This window comes from Triplophysa dalaica, chromosome 19 (assembly GCF_015846415.1).
Source record: "Triplophysa dalaica isolate WHDGS20190420 chromosome 19, ASM1584641v1, whole genome shotgun sequence".
NCBI classification, from domain to species: Eukaryota; Metazoa; Chordata; class Actinopteri; order Cypriniformes; family Nemacheilidae; genus Triplophysa; species Triplophysa dalaica.
The window spans coordinates 18,195,597-18,208,498 of NC_079560.1; the positions used below are offsets into that span (position 1 = coordinate 18,195,597).

Below are 12,902 nucleotides of genomic sequence, written 5' to 3' on the forward strand. Positions count from 1 at the left end.
TAAGCAAACATTACTGCAGTATTGATGCTATTGTTGTGGTTTGTCTCTGATGATCAGTGCTCATTACAGGACCAAGGACCAGTAATGCCACCTCTAGGAGCTATGATACAAAGTTCCATCTCAAGAACATATTTTGTGATAGAACAGAAAATCCTTATGCCATCGACTGAAGTTTTCATTCCTCTTCCTCATTCGATGATGTAACAGGAGATGTGTGTGAATTAACGGGCAGAACAGATAAAAAGGAAATGGCCTATGTGCAGGAAGGCGTCACAGTTTGTGTGAGTTATTTTTTTTGCTGTCTGGGGCCCAGACAGCAATTTTTATAAGTAAAAATTATAATTGACAATATTATTTGATGTGATTTTTATTTGTTCCTCAGTCATTTTGTCTCAAGGTTTTAAGGTTAAAGGTGACGAATTATGGCCAAGTTGTTAGAGCCAGATGGTAAAACTTGTGAGACCCGGGTTCAATTCCAGCCATTAATGTTTGTTATTTTGGGGGGACCACCGTTACAATTTAAATAATGCAGTCACTATCAAATGCGGAAAAGGTACTTAATTCATTCATGATGCTAAAACTAGATTATTGCAATGCAGTATTAGTGGTTGCCCTGTTGGCTCATTACAAAATTATTTAACAACAGACGTTGAAACATAGGTGAGGCGGCCATTATGGCTGGAAGCTCTTGGCTGGCGGCCATCTTCTAAGCGTGCTCTGGACTGGCGGACATTTTGCGAGTGTGCTCTATACTGGTGGCCATCTTGTGAGCGGCCTCTGGACTGGGGGCCATCTTGCGAGCAGGCTTTGGACTGCCGTTGGAGGTTACAATACTGTTGCCCTCAGCATTGCTGGTTGTGGAGTCGTTGCTCTCGGCCTTGCTTACTGTTGCACCCTCCTCCCTTATTGCTCTCCAAAAACTATTCAAGGGAGAGAACATGTCAATAGGGGCAAACATAGGCCTAGGAACAGGCTCTGCATTATACTTCTCTGCCTCACACACAGTAAACGGTGATCCAAACAGAAACAGTATTTGATCTTTGTATTGGGCGATTGAGTAGGGAGATGCCGCGGATGGTAAAAGTTCAGCTAGGTGTTCATCAAGCACATTTTAAAAACATGGCACATGAAAAACATAATCCAAGAAAGTCCTCGACATGGTCCTCAATAAAATTACCATCTTGATTGACCTGGGCTCGCCATTAAGCACTGACCGATGGCTCGGGCCAGCATGGGCGATTCTCGATCCAGTTGAGATAACTGTCACTTGCCTGATCGGGCCAGTGCTGTATCGTCATGGAAATTTTAGGACTGGATTCGGTTCTCACGTGCTGTTTGAGATACACGCGCAGCAGGAATGCTGCATCAGACAACGAGCAAAATACTGAATTTAGTTATTTTTCATTTCTTACTCTTATTCTGACATATCGACACAAAAGTATTCCAAAATGCCAATATTACCAAGTATACGTAAATAATATATTAGAGCCGTGGTTCTCTTAGAGGAGCAGCAGCATAATAAACATCTCAGTTATGTTCATCAAACAATCAAGAAAGAAGACAAAACGCACTCACTGCTCATCACTGATTAAATCATGACTTTGATAAGGTTAAATCAATATTATATTTAACATAGTGATGACTATATATCTGTACCAGATAATAATATTATAGATTGTGTACTGTAAAAAAAATAGTCGTTGTTTATGTTCAAATCACCAAAACAGACACACCCCTACCCCCATCTTTCACGTTAGTCAGCGCTCGGCTCGACTAATGTCCATGCTGTGCACTGTGCACCTTACTGCTGATTGGCTAAAAGGTTGTTTTGGTACTCCGCTCGACTCTGTCTAAATAAGCGTTATTCGGAAATCGGTCACCCTGCCTTCAATCAATTCATTCATACTCTGTAATGCATCATTTACAGTATTGGTAAATCATATCATTACAAGTCTCCTCATCTACTTTGTATAAGGAAAAAATCTTGTTTTTACTTTGTGAATCGCACAGTTTTAAGTAATAATACAATGAATTAGCTTTATAAAGACCCCTTAACAAGAAAATGTATTCCTTTTTGTATGATCCACCTGAATTCTAGTGTAAAAGTCCAAGTTTTCCTGTTCGCTTCCTGGTGTTTCTTAGATTTCCGTTTATTATCTCCCGGTCTCTGCCTAGGGAAGTGCTCTTCCAGCAGCATCAGCACCACACCGCTCCTGGATGCTGCGCTGGAATATGTGCGCATGCGCACCACTCTGGAATTACTGCACAGCGCACTCTAAGTTGGATCTTCCCCGTATTGACGGAAACCAGAAAACATATAAAAGTATGACGATCTATAGAATAAGAAAAATGAGCTTTTTTCGTGTCTGGACGTTTCCCGTGTTAGTGGCCGTGGTGTGTGCGCAGAGGTAAGTCTAACCCACATCTCTCCTCACTTCATACGGCTGTCTGTACTACATACAAACTGATCTTTATGGGTACATCTAAATCTAACGCTTTATATCTCCCCTTTTGCAGAGTTAATGATCCAAGCAATATGTCACTTGTGAAAGAAACTGTCGATAGACTATTAAAAGGATATGACATTCGCCTGAGGCCAGATTTTGGAGGTAAAAGCAGGACAAATATTCCGAGTTTGAATAAGGTGTATCATGTCAGCCTTTTAACAAAATCTTTTTACTTTCATACAGTACGATCCTCAGCTAGCACATGCAGAGCTACGCTAAAATATGCACCGTTTCGCATTGTATTTAGAGATTATTTACTTTGTTTCACTTGCTTTGACAGAATCGATGAAACGGCACAACGTGATTGTAAAGAACGGCTTCGCAAAGTTGACGGCTGAATAAAAAAACACCATCTTATTTGCGTGTGTTATGCATGTGTAATAATGCCTAATTCCGTCAGGTTTATTCCGACTAATCAATTGTAATATCCGTCCATAGCAAAACTATGTCGACCAATTTTAATGTAATTTTAATTTTCACTACGAATGATCATTATGAAACATTGTGTCTTGTACATAGGCCTTAGTTTACCATGGTAGAGCTGTATGTGGTATTATTACTTTTCACCTTACCTTGGATGTTATCAGGCTGACGTTGGGTTAATAATGGTGCAACTGTGTTCATCTATATTTGCCACATAAACTACATATATGACAACTTTAATGTTAATTTGGTTTTGTTTTAGGTCCCCCAGTTGGAGTGGGGATGAATATAGACATAGCCAGCATAGACATGGTCTCAGAAGTTAATATGGTAAGTGTAGCACGCTGTCCTGATAAAATTGTGTGTGTGTGTGTGTGTGTAAGAGAGAGAGATAGAGAGAGATAGAGAGAGAGAGAGAGAGAGAGAGAGAGAGAGAGAGATTACATTAATGGTAAGGAGAGTTCATGCTGTACAGCCTACCTTTATATTTATAAGCAGTATGTCTACTCAAATATCCTTAGTGGCATCTTTCAAGTCAGTTTCTGACTATATCAGTAATGCCTTATATATTGCAATTGTCAATTAAAGCTATATTGCTTTTAATTATTTTACATTTCGCATATAAAAAGGTTTAATTGTCAGGAGAAGGTTCATTTGGTTTCCATGGCAGCAATTTTGATAATGCATATCGACTGAAAGTTTTAAGTATTGTTGAGGATATCAAGCAGAATCCACTCGTCTTGGATTTTTATATTATTGGCACCCTTTGGGTTAGGTATTCTTTTGTTTTCTTTAGATACAAGAGCATCCCCTAGTGATGGGTAGGAAGTACAACATGTCGCATTGGGTTTGACGTCAGAACGAATTAGGTGATATTAACAACAAACATGATCTGGCATGGTATTTTTTGAACAGCAGGACCTAGTTGTGTTGTATTTTATGTTATGTGTACTCTGAGCAGCCTTTCTAATATTCCCAAAATAGCACAGAGATATTAACTCAATTATGTAGATTTTTTGCAAACAGAAAAACATGTTTCAGATAAGAATGTATGACTCCTGCATGTCATTATACTCTCTGGAATCAAATAATGGTCATTAATGTTCTAAGCACATGTGTGTAATTGCAAGTGCATCTACTATATGCATAGTGTCTGCTTATGCATGTGTATTTCTAAGTAACAGCACTGTGTGTGTCCACATGATTTGATTACTAGGCCAAGAAGGCACGAACACACAGATATCTGCCCAACACCAACACGTTTTGCCACTTGCGTAAACCCAGGTCAAAATGGGAAAATTTATTTATAACTATTTTTATGTTTAATTCATAATAATGAATGGATTTTGTATACACTTCGGCCCTTATTTTAAACATGGGTGTGTCTTGAGTTTTGTTTCCAAAACTATGCTATTCGGACATATACCAACCAATATTAAAGTATGTAAAAGGATATGTTAAAAAATATTTCGCCTGCATGATTTTCCCATGAACCATGTGTAAATAGTTTAAATCAAAGTTCGAACTAGAATTTTGAAATGTAGCCTCTAAGTCTTGTAGATCTTGTTAGCACAGCAAACATTTCCTTACAATACAGTTACCTATTTTTCCATAGAGCTCTCAGGACTGGCTTCCGCTGCATTAAATTATATATGAAGTTACATTATATGAGACTGGCTCTTAACTGGAGCAGCGCTGCACGCAATAGGTTTTCTGCTTCACATTAAAGACCTACTGGTCATTCTATTCTTTTCAGGTACATGGTCACATGTTTCCATCATCAAAGATCTCTACATCAGCCCGCAGGAGGTGTTAGGTTCTATAGGTCAGGCATGGCTGCAAGCAATATGACTGTCTGACATTGACTTGTAAAGGCTTCATGACACTACCAACATGCCATTTTCTTGGAGGCCAGCAGGGGTGTGGTTGGGGAAAGGTCACACTAGTAAGAGTGCCTTGGGTGAGCATGAATTACCAAAACACAAAAGAATACAAACAGTGTGTAAATGAATGGTGTCACAGTTTTAAGGCTTACAGTAACCCTTATAGATCTTGATGTTTTAAGTGCCTTTAAATTCAGAAATGTTTTTCTTGATTTTCCGCTATAGAAGATTCTTTCTTCTAAAGATATTTTCTTATCATTTGAGTTTTAAGTAAGTAAAAAATGTAAAATAAACCATAAATTGGCCAAACATTATTTTGTAGATAACTTTCTGTAGATGACATGCACCAACTGAATCTGTAGCATTCAAAATTAAACCAACTTCAATGACATTACAGCCAATACAACTCATGACGTGGTAAGGATCAAGGCAAACCACTCTGATGCTGAATTTAATTTACACAGAACTAAACCCTGAGGTTCCAAGAAAGCACTAGGATTTCCTTCTGAAAATGCAAATCATTGTATTGTTTACTGGTTTGTATTGCCCTACTCAGCTAACTCATCGTAACATCACAAATCACAAAGACAAAGGTGTAACATTTCCAAAGTTATTCTTCTATTTGATATTGTTATATGTTTTTTTAAATCAAATATACCTAAAGTTAATGAGTTTATTTAATAGGCATGTCAGCATTAATGCATGTTGAGATGTGAATAAGGAGAGATATAAGCAGAAATGTAAATATTCTACTATTTTAGGGATAACCTAATATACCTAAAGTAAATGCTTTATTTTATGGGTTCAAGTTTACAAAAATATACTAAATATTTCTGTTCAGTCCCTAAGTAGTTGCTACTGCTGAAGACTAAAAGGCACACAAGATAATATAAAACACATATGAAAATAATAAAACAGAGCAAGAACCATGCAAACAAAGTTATGAACCCCACTGAGGCCAGAGTGAACACATTATGGTTGCACTTAAACCTTTTTATATTGCTGATGGTAAAACACGAGAAAATGTACTATCCATAACAGGTGTCATCTAGTAGGTCTATCTACTTAGAAACCTAACACCAGATAAAATTGTGTGCTATATTATTTGAGTGAAAAAAAATTGAATAACCTGAGATGTAAAAGCAAAGCGTGCAACTTTCAGCTGCCAGTCTTGATCTCCCAGGCTTATCTCAAAATTGTATTACCTCTTGACATTCATTGATGAGTACTCAGTACACTCTGTTTGCAATAAATTCAGCATAGTTTAAAAGGATTAGGAAATACATTCATTATGGTTTGAACCTAAAGTTTCCATTTGCTGAAACAATTTCCTGACTTTAGCTTTTAACTTGTAGAAAAACAGCTGAGTTTGTGCTTATAGACATTGTTGAACTAGATGTGTTTGGTTATTTGCCTCTCTGCACTGAACAATAACTGGATATGGTCATATAACGTATCCCATCAGTATCCTAATGTATGTTTAATATCTGAAGAAAGCTTGCCTGGCGTGGCCATTCCTTTGTGTGTTTGCAAAGAAGGTGTTAGAGAGATATGATCTGTGTGTGGCGGACTGCCGTAGAACAGAATGTTGAGAACATTTTCTTTTGGGGGAATTACATTCTCAGACAAGAGAAAGCTGGGAAACTTGAGCACTTTATGCTAGCTTTACAGTTTGGTATGTAATGCAACATTGCTCTCAACTCTCCTGACTCTACAGACTCATTAAATTTGATTTATTTCAAATGGATTTTTTTATGGTAAACTCTGTGTCACAACCGGGTCCTAAACCCAGTACGTAATGTGGAAAAGTTAAGACATACAGTACTAAATAGAAGAAGTGTTGTGGACTCAAGGTGCAGATAAGCACATGAGACAAGGTAGATGTAAATACATTTACATTTATTCATTTGGCAGACGCTTTTATCCAAAGTGACTTACATTGCTTTATCCTATACATTTTACATAGGTATTTGCAATCCCCTGGGATCGAACCCACAACCTTGCGTGCTCTTACCACTGAGCTACAGGAAAGATAACAGGGGTCTTTACTCAGTTCTTCGCAAGGCATACAAATGTTCCATAAATAACAGTTTCAAGTAAATAGGGAAGTGTCCTTTGGATTATTGCAGAAGACGAATACCTGCTTGTTTGGATTATTACAAACAAGCAGGTAAATATCCTTTGTAATAATCCAAACAAGCAGGTAAATATCCTTTGTAATAATCCAAACAAGCAGTAAGTATCCTTTGTAATAATCCAAACAAGCAGGTAAGTGTCCTTTGTAATAATTCATGCAGTTATTCCACAAAAAGAACAAGAACAAGAACGTAGCCTGTAGCCTGTAGCCTGTAGCCTGTAGCCTGTAGCCTGTAGCCTGTAGCCTGTAGCCTGTAGCCTGTAGCCTGTAGCCTGTAGCCTGTAGCCTGTAGCCTGTAGCCTGTAGCCTGTAGCCTGTAGCCTGTAGCCTGTAGCCTGCTATACATAAAGAATATCAAGACTGAGGAAAGAGTTTACTGAAAACTGGCTTTAAATACAAACACACGAAATGTCACACAGGTGATCTAAATGTCCGCTAATCAGCAGCTTTTCAGTGGAGCGCTGTGGAGCCTCCTGCTCTCTATGGCTCCCTCTGCTGGCCAGAGCGCAGTGTGAAAGGAGATCCTCTTTTACGGCTGACTCCTGATGGCCTAGCGTCTGGGTCCAGGATGTGTCGGGCTGGTACCCAGGATCTCTCCTCAGGACTTCTCTTTACATCTCTGGCCATCAAAACAGTCCCTGAATGAATTCAAAAGTTCTTTCTGCTCCTGAATGGCTGCCAGGGGAGAGGCATGTCCCCATTGAAAGACCTCGGCTCTTGTGTCCTTGGGAACAGACAGGCGTTCAGGTGGGACCCCATCGGAGGTGTTTGTTCCCGTAAAGCCTCTTGTACAGATTCCTCAATGGAATGGCGGACCGGTTCCAAGATGTGTTCTCTGGGAATTTTCAATTCTGGAGAAGGGTCCTTCTGAGAGCAATCAAACTGTTGTGACAGTGCGCCACCCTCTGTGTTCATTTGATACTGCTTTAAAATTATTAAAAAATTTAATTGAGTAAAATAACGGGACCACCTAACTTTCCTGGGGATTGAGGCTCTTAGCTTGCTGTAAATATAATACATTTTTGTGGTCCATTCAGACAATCAAAGGGTGATTGGCTCCCTCGAGCCAGTGACGCCACTCTTCAAGAGCAGGTTTTACCGCCAGGAGTTGTGATTGCCTCCATCACAGTTCCTTTGTTCCAGGGACAGGCTTCTGGAATAGAATGAACATGGCTGAACTCTGTTATCTGTTACCAACCTCTGAGAGAGTACTGCTCAGACTCCTCCTTCGGATGCGTCCACTTCTATGATGAACGGTTCTTCAGGGTCTGAAAGGTCTCTTCAACCTGTCAAAAGTTTTGAGTGCCTCTTCTGTCCAGTGGATCTTAGTGAAGGGTCCCTATGTGAGGGGACAAATGGGTGAAGAAATCGTGCTGAAGCTGCGAATGAACTTCCTATAAAAATTGGTAAATGCACGAAATCTCTGTACCCGTTTCTAGGTCTTTGGTAGAGGCCAATCGATGATAGCTTATACTATTTTTGTCTCCATCTGGATGCCATCTTGGGAAATAACAATACCTAGAAAGGAGACGTGGGGCTCATGGAACTCACATTTCTCAAGTTTCACAAAGAGTTGATTCTTCAGTAGTCCCTGCAAAACCTGTCGAACATGCAGAATGTGTTCCTTTAATGAGTTGGAGAAGAATAGTATGTCATCTAGATAGACGAATACAAAATGGTTCAACATCTCTCTCAACACATTGTTAATGAAGCCCTGAAACGCTATCTGTGCATTCGTCAACCCGAAAGGCATCACCTGGTTTTCCCAGTATCCATTTGAGGTACTGATGGCCGTCCCCCATTCGTCTCCCTACTTTACTCGAACCAGATTTTATGCACTGCGTAGGTTTTGGAACAAAATGGCCTTTTGAAGCAGTTTAAATGCTGATGACATAAGTGGAAGGGGGTTACAATTCTTAATTGTCATCTTATTGAGTCCACAATAGTCTAGGAAGGAAGAGCGTACATGATCAGATTCTCCACAACAGAAGCACTGACCCCTTTCAGTCGTCTCTCTCTTTTAGTGATACGGAGGTCCTAGCCAACTGCATCAGTTCCTCCTTCATCTGTAAATTTGGGGGAAAAACATTTTGGGAGACATCCGGGAGTAAGATTACTGGTGTGACTTGAGGGATGCCGCGTTCTCTTCTCCTCTCCCGAATTCTGGAAACGATGTGAATAGCCAAGCTGATGAGCTGGTTTTGGTCAGATCCCCAGTCTCTACTGGCCAGTTCATCCTAGACCTCTTCGGATAGACCATGATAGAAGGTTGAGAGAAGTGCCTCTGAATCCCACTTGCTCTCGGAGGAAAGCATACGAAACTCAATAACATAGTCGGCCATGGTTTGGGATCCTTGACAGATCTCAGAGCCTCCTTGTTGCCTCACGACCACTGATTGGGTGATCAAAGACCTGTTAGAGGGCGTCTGTGAACTCATTGAGGGTAGAGCAGGACTTCTGTCTCCACTTGGTCGAGGCCCAGTTCAGTGTACAACTTCTCAAAAGGGAGATGATATGAACAACCTTGACCCTCTCAGAATGTAGAAGTAAATAAAAGGGTCTTTACTCCGTTCTTGGCAAGGCATACAAATGTTCCACAAATAATAGTTCCAAGCAAACAGGCAAGTGTCCTTTGGATTATTACAAAGAACGCTAACCTGCTTGTTTAGATTATTACAAAGGACATTTACATGCTTGTCTGGATTATTACAAAGGATAATTACCTGCTTGTTTTGGATTATTAAAAAAGACACCTTTATGCTTGTTTGTAATAATCCACTGCTAGTCAGAGAGCGGTTTGACACTCTGAGCTTTGATGTTGGAAAACTGTAATCTGTGGTAGCAGCAACAGTTAGCATTGGACAAAGAGCTATTCGCAAAGCAACACAAAGCATCCCCTAAACTTGACATATTTAGCATTGCAGTACAGTATGGAAGCATATTGGTTGCTATATTCAATTTGAAATGCAATATGCAAAATGGCAATGCAATTGTGTAGTTAAATATACATTTTGAAAAACATATGTGCAACATTAAGTGCAAAATGGAAATTAAATTATATCAATTAAATGTGTCAGTTCCTTCACTAGTTTTAATATTTTATTTAAATATATATTTTTAACACTCTTTAAATTGCCAAATTAAAAAAGGGATTTTAAAATTAGGCGTGGCAAAATGGCTCGCTAGCGCCACCAAGAACTGCCCAGACATCTATGCAAAATTTGCATGCACCAAAATTGGTAAGCTCAAGGAACACCCCAAATCATTAAGAAAAGTCTCTGGAGCATATCTCTTAACCCAACAGGAAGTCAGTTATTTTTTATTTCCTGTGCAATTTGAAAATTTGTCTCGATTTCCAGGCATCGTACTTTAACAAACTCCTCCTAAAGATTTAAAATTGAGCTAAATTGAGAAAATCCTGACTCTTCATGGGAAAACGTGACCCTGGTGGCCAAACACGTGACCCTGGTGGCCAAACAGAGATTCAAACACGTCAGCATCATATTTGGCCAGTATAGCCAGTGTGATTTTAAGACCTTTGTGATGATACAATGAAAGATCCTCACATTTTGTTGAGAGGCGTGTCCTAGCTGGCTGACAAAGTTTTATGTTAAGCCATGAAACAAGAAGCTATAGTAACTCAGGCACACAATATCCGACCAGCCTCATTCTTATGTTTTCTTAGTCCTGGAATGAACACATATCCATGTCAGTGTTCACTTATAGTCATAGCGCCACCAGCTGCCAACAGGAAATAGGGCACGTATAAATAAATAACAAATCATACTATTATTCGCCTGCATTTATTTTAACACCTATTATTTACTTTTTTCTTTACATGGTAATATTCAGATACATATATAGCGCCACCTGCAGGACACAGGAAATGCCATGTTTTAAACTGTTTTAACTGCTCATAGAGACTCAAACAGGTCAGCATCATATTTGGCCAGTGTACATATCCATGTCAGTTGGACTAATAGTAATAGCGCCAACACCTGGTAAAAGGGAAGGGAATAAATAATGATTCCTACTATAATTCTCCTGCATTCATTTTATCACCTACCATTTACTTTTTTCCTTACGCAATCGGGTTGCGGTGGCACTTAATTGTCAATGGTCTCAATACCAAGAAAGAAATCTCTTTGACCCATGCTCTAAACCCACTGGGAAGTAATTTGCATGTTCTGTGTAGCTTTTGCCAATTCCAGGTGTCATACTTTAACAAACTACTCCCAGAGCTTTATTAAGGTTAACATCATATTTGGCTAGTCTCACGTTTATTTTTTTGTGATGCTTAATGGTTTAGACCTTGATCTTTAACGTTTATTTGCCGGTTTCACGCACACATCTGTGCGTACGCATGCTTGGTGAATGAGACCATTGCCCAGTCTGCTCCAAACGTAACATGTTGGGTAAGAGTCATGCCCCGAAAGAGGTGTTAAATAAGTCAGTATTAACCTGCTGTATTGCGCCACGAACTGGTAGCAGGAAATCTGGTATGTAAAAATAATGGACAGTGTTTCTATTGTTAACTCTCTATATGCATATTGCCTACCCTTCGTTGTTCCTGAGGCCAACGAGTGGTGGTAGCACAGGGTTGCGTTGCCACTTGCGCGAGGGCTCGCACATCGCTGCGTGCAGCTTTAATTTCTTTTTTGGAATTTTTTGCTTCTATTATCGAGGTCCAAGGTTAGTCACGTTAAAATAAAAAAGCATTTCAATTCTAAATGGATCACTTTTAAGTCCCAGTCTGCCCCTGCCATCACACATACAGTACACAATAGCACTGTATTACCGTATGGTAATTATTCATTATTGTATTGAAAATAGATCTGGTTTCGTTTCCTCACATGCAATCACAGACATCGATATGAGGAGGTGTGTGTGTGAAAAAAAGTGTTATATTTTGAATGCCAAATGTTCGTTTTTTTGCAGCACAAACACATGAAAATGTACAAAAAAATTATAAAAGTATGCTCATGGTTATAATATAATTTTGAATTTTATTAATCTCTGTTACCATTATTTATACCACAAGTTGACACAATTAAGCAATAAAAAGTAATAATTACGAAAGGCTGTTCTTTAAATGCAATATCACTTGAGTAGGGCTATATCAGCATAGCTGTGATTAGGCCCGAGGGTACAGGGTGAGTGCCAGAGGCAATCACAGCAGATGATATAGTCCCTATCACATGACTGCGACAGCGATATAGCATTTATACAACAAGTGTGTAGATAAATCAGAAACAACATCGGAGTGTCTTTAAAACCCGCCATGTTTTAAAGGAACTGGGGACTACTTTCTTCCGCCACCAATTCCAGCCCAGCATACAGTTAAGAAAACCACCGTTACTACTTCCAAACCATCACTTCTTTTAAAATTGCCCTGTGCTTCTTCAGTGAAGTTATTTGTGAGAAATAACGAAGCAGGGCGTCCGTGAGAATGAAACAGAGAGACTTTTATAAAGCAACTCACCGAGAATGCACTGCGGTATTTTATATAGTTTTTTATGTAAACATGTGCTTGTTTACTGTAGCAAATTGACACAGCAAATTCTGTTATTTTAAGCCCATGATCAAGACCCTCAAGTCCTATGCTGTAATTTTTAAACCATGAGCACTGTGAATACATTTAAAAGACTAAATAAAAGACACTGAGCACTTTTCCACCATTGCGCCGAATCGTTGTCCTTGCTTATTCGTTCCACTCCGTGCCGATCCATGCCAGCCGGTACGTAAATGGTTTCATTTTCCATCGCAGGGCTGATAATGGATTTTTTTAGAATGTAAACACAAACGCGTCACGCGCTGCCTCGGTAAAACACAGGAGACTGAGCTACAACGGCTCTTCGCTATAACCGTGCTGAGAATTTCGAGCCGAGAGCAGTTTGTAATCTTGTCGTGTCGAACCAGGCTCACGTGGAAACATAACTGTAACCGTTTCAG

The 12,902-nt window shown here is 39.4% G+C and overlaps 1 protein-coding gene across 2 annotated transcripts in view; it reads left to right on the forward strand.

Moving 5' to 3' along the window:
• The first annotated feature begins 2,261 nt into the window (after positions 1–2,261).
• LOC130407891 (gamma-aminobutyric acid receptor subunit beta-2) overlaps positions 2,262–12,902 on the forward strand; it is a 100,222-nt gene continuing 89,581 nt past the window's right edge. For both annotated transcript variants that reach the window (XM_056731210.1, XM_056731209.1), the window contains exons 1-3: positions 2,262–2,408; positions 2,518–2,609; positions 3,193–3,260. In XM_056731210.1, coding sequence (XP_056587188.1) covers positions 2,326–2,408; positions 2,518–2,609; positions 3,193–3,260 — 243 coding nt within the window. In that variant the 5' untranslated portion in view covers positions 2,262–2,325. The remainder of the gene's footprint in view (positions 2,409–2,517; positions 2,610–3,192; positions 3,261–12,902) is intronic.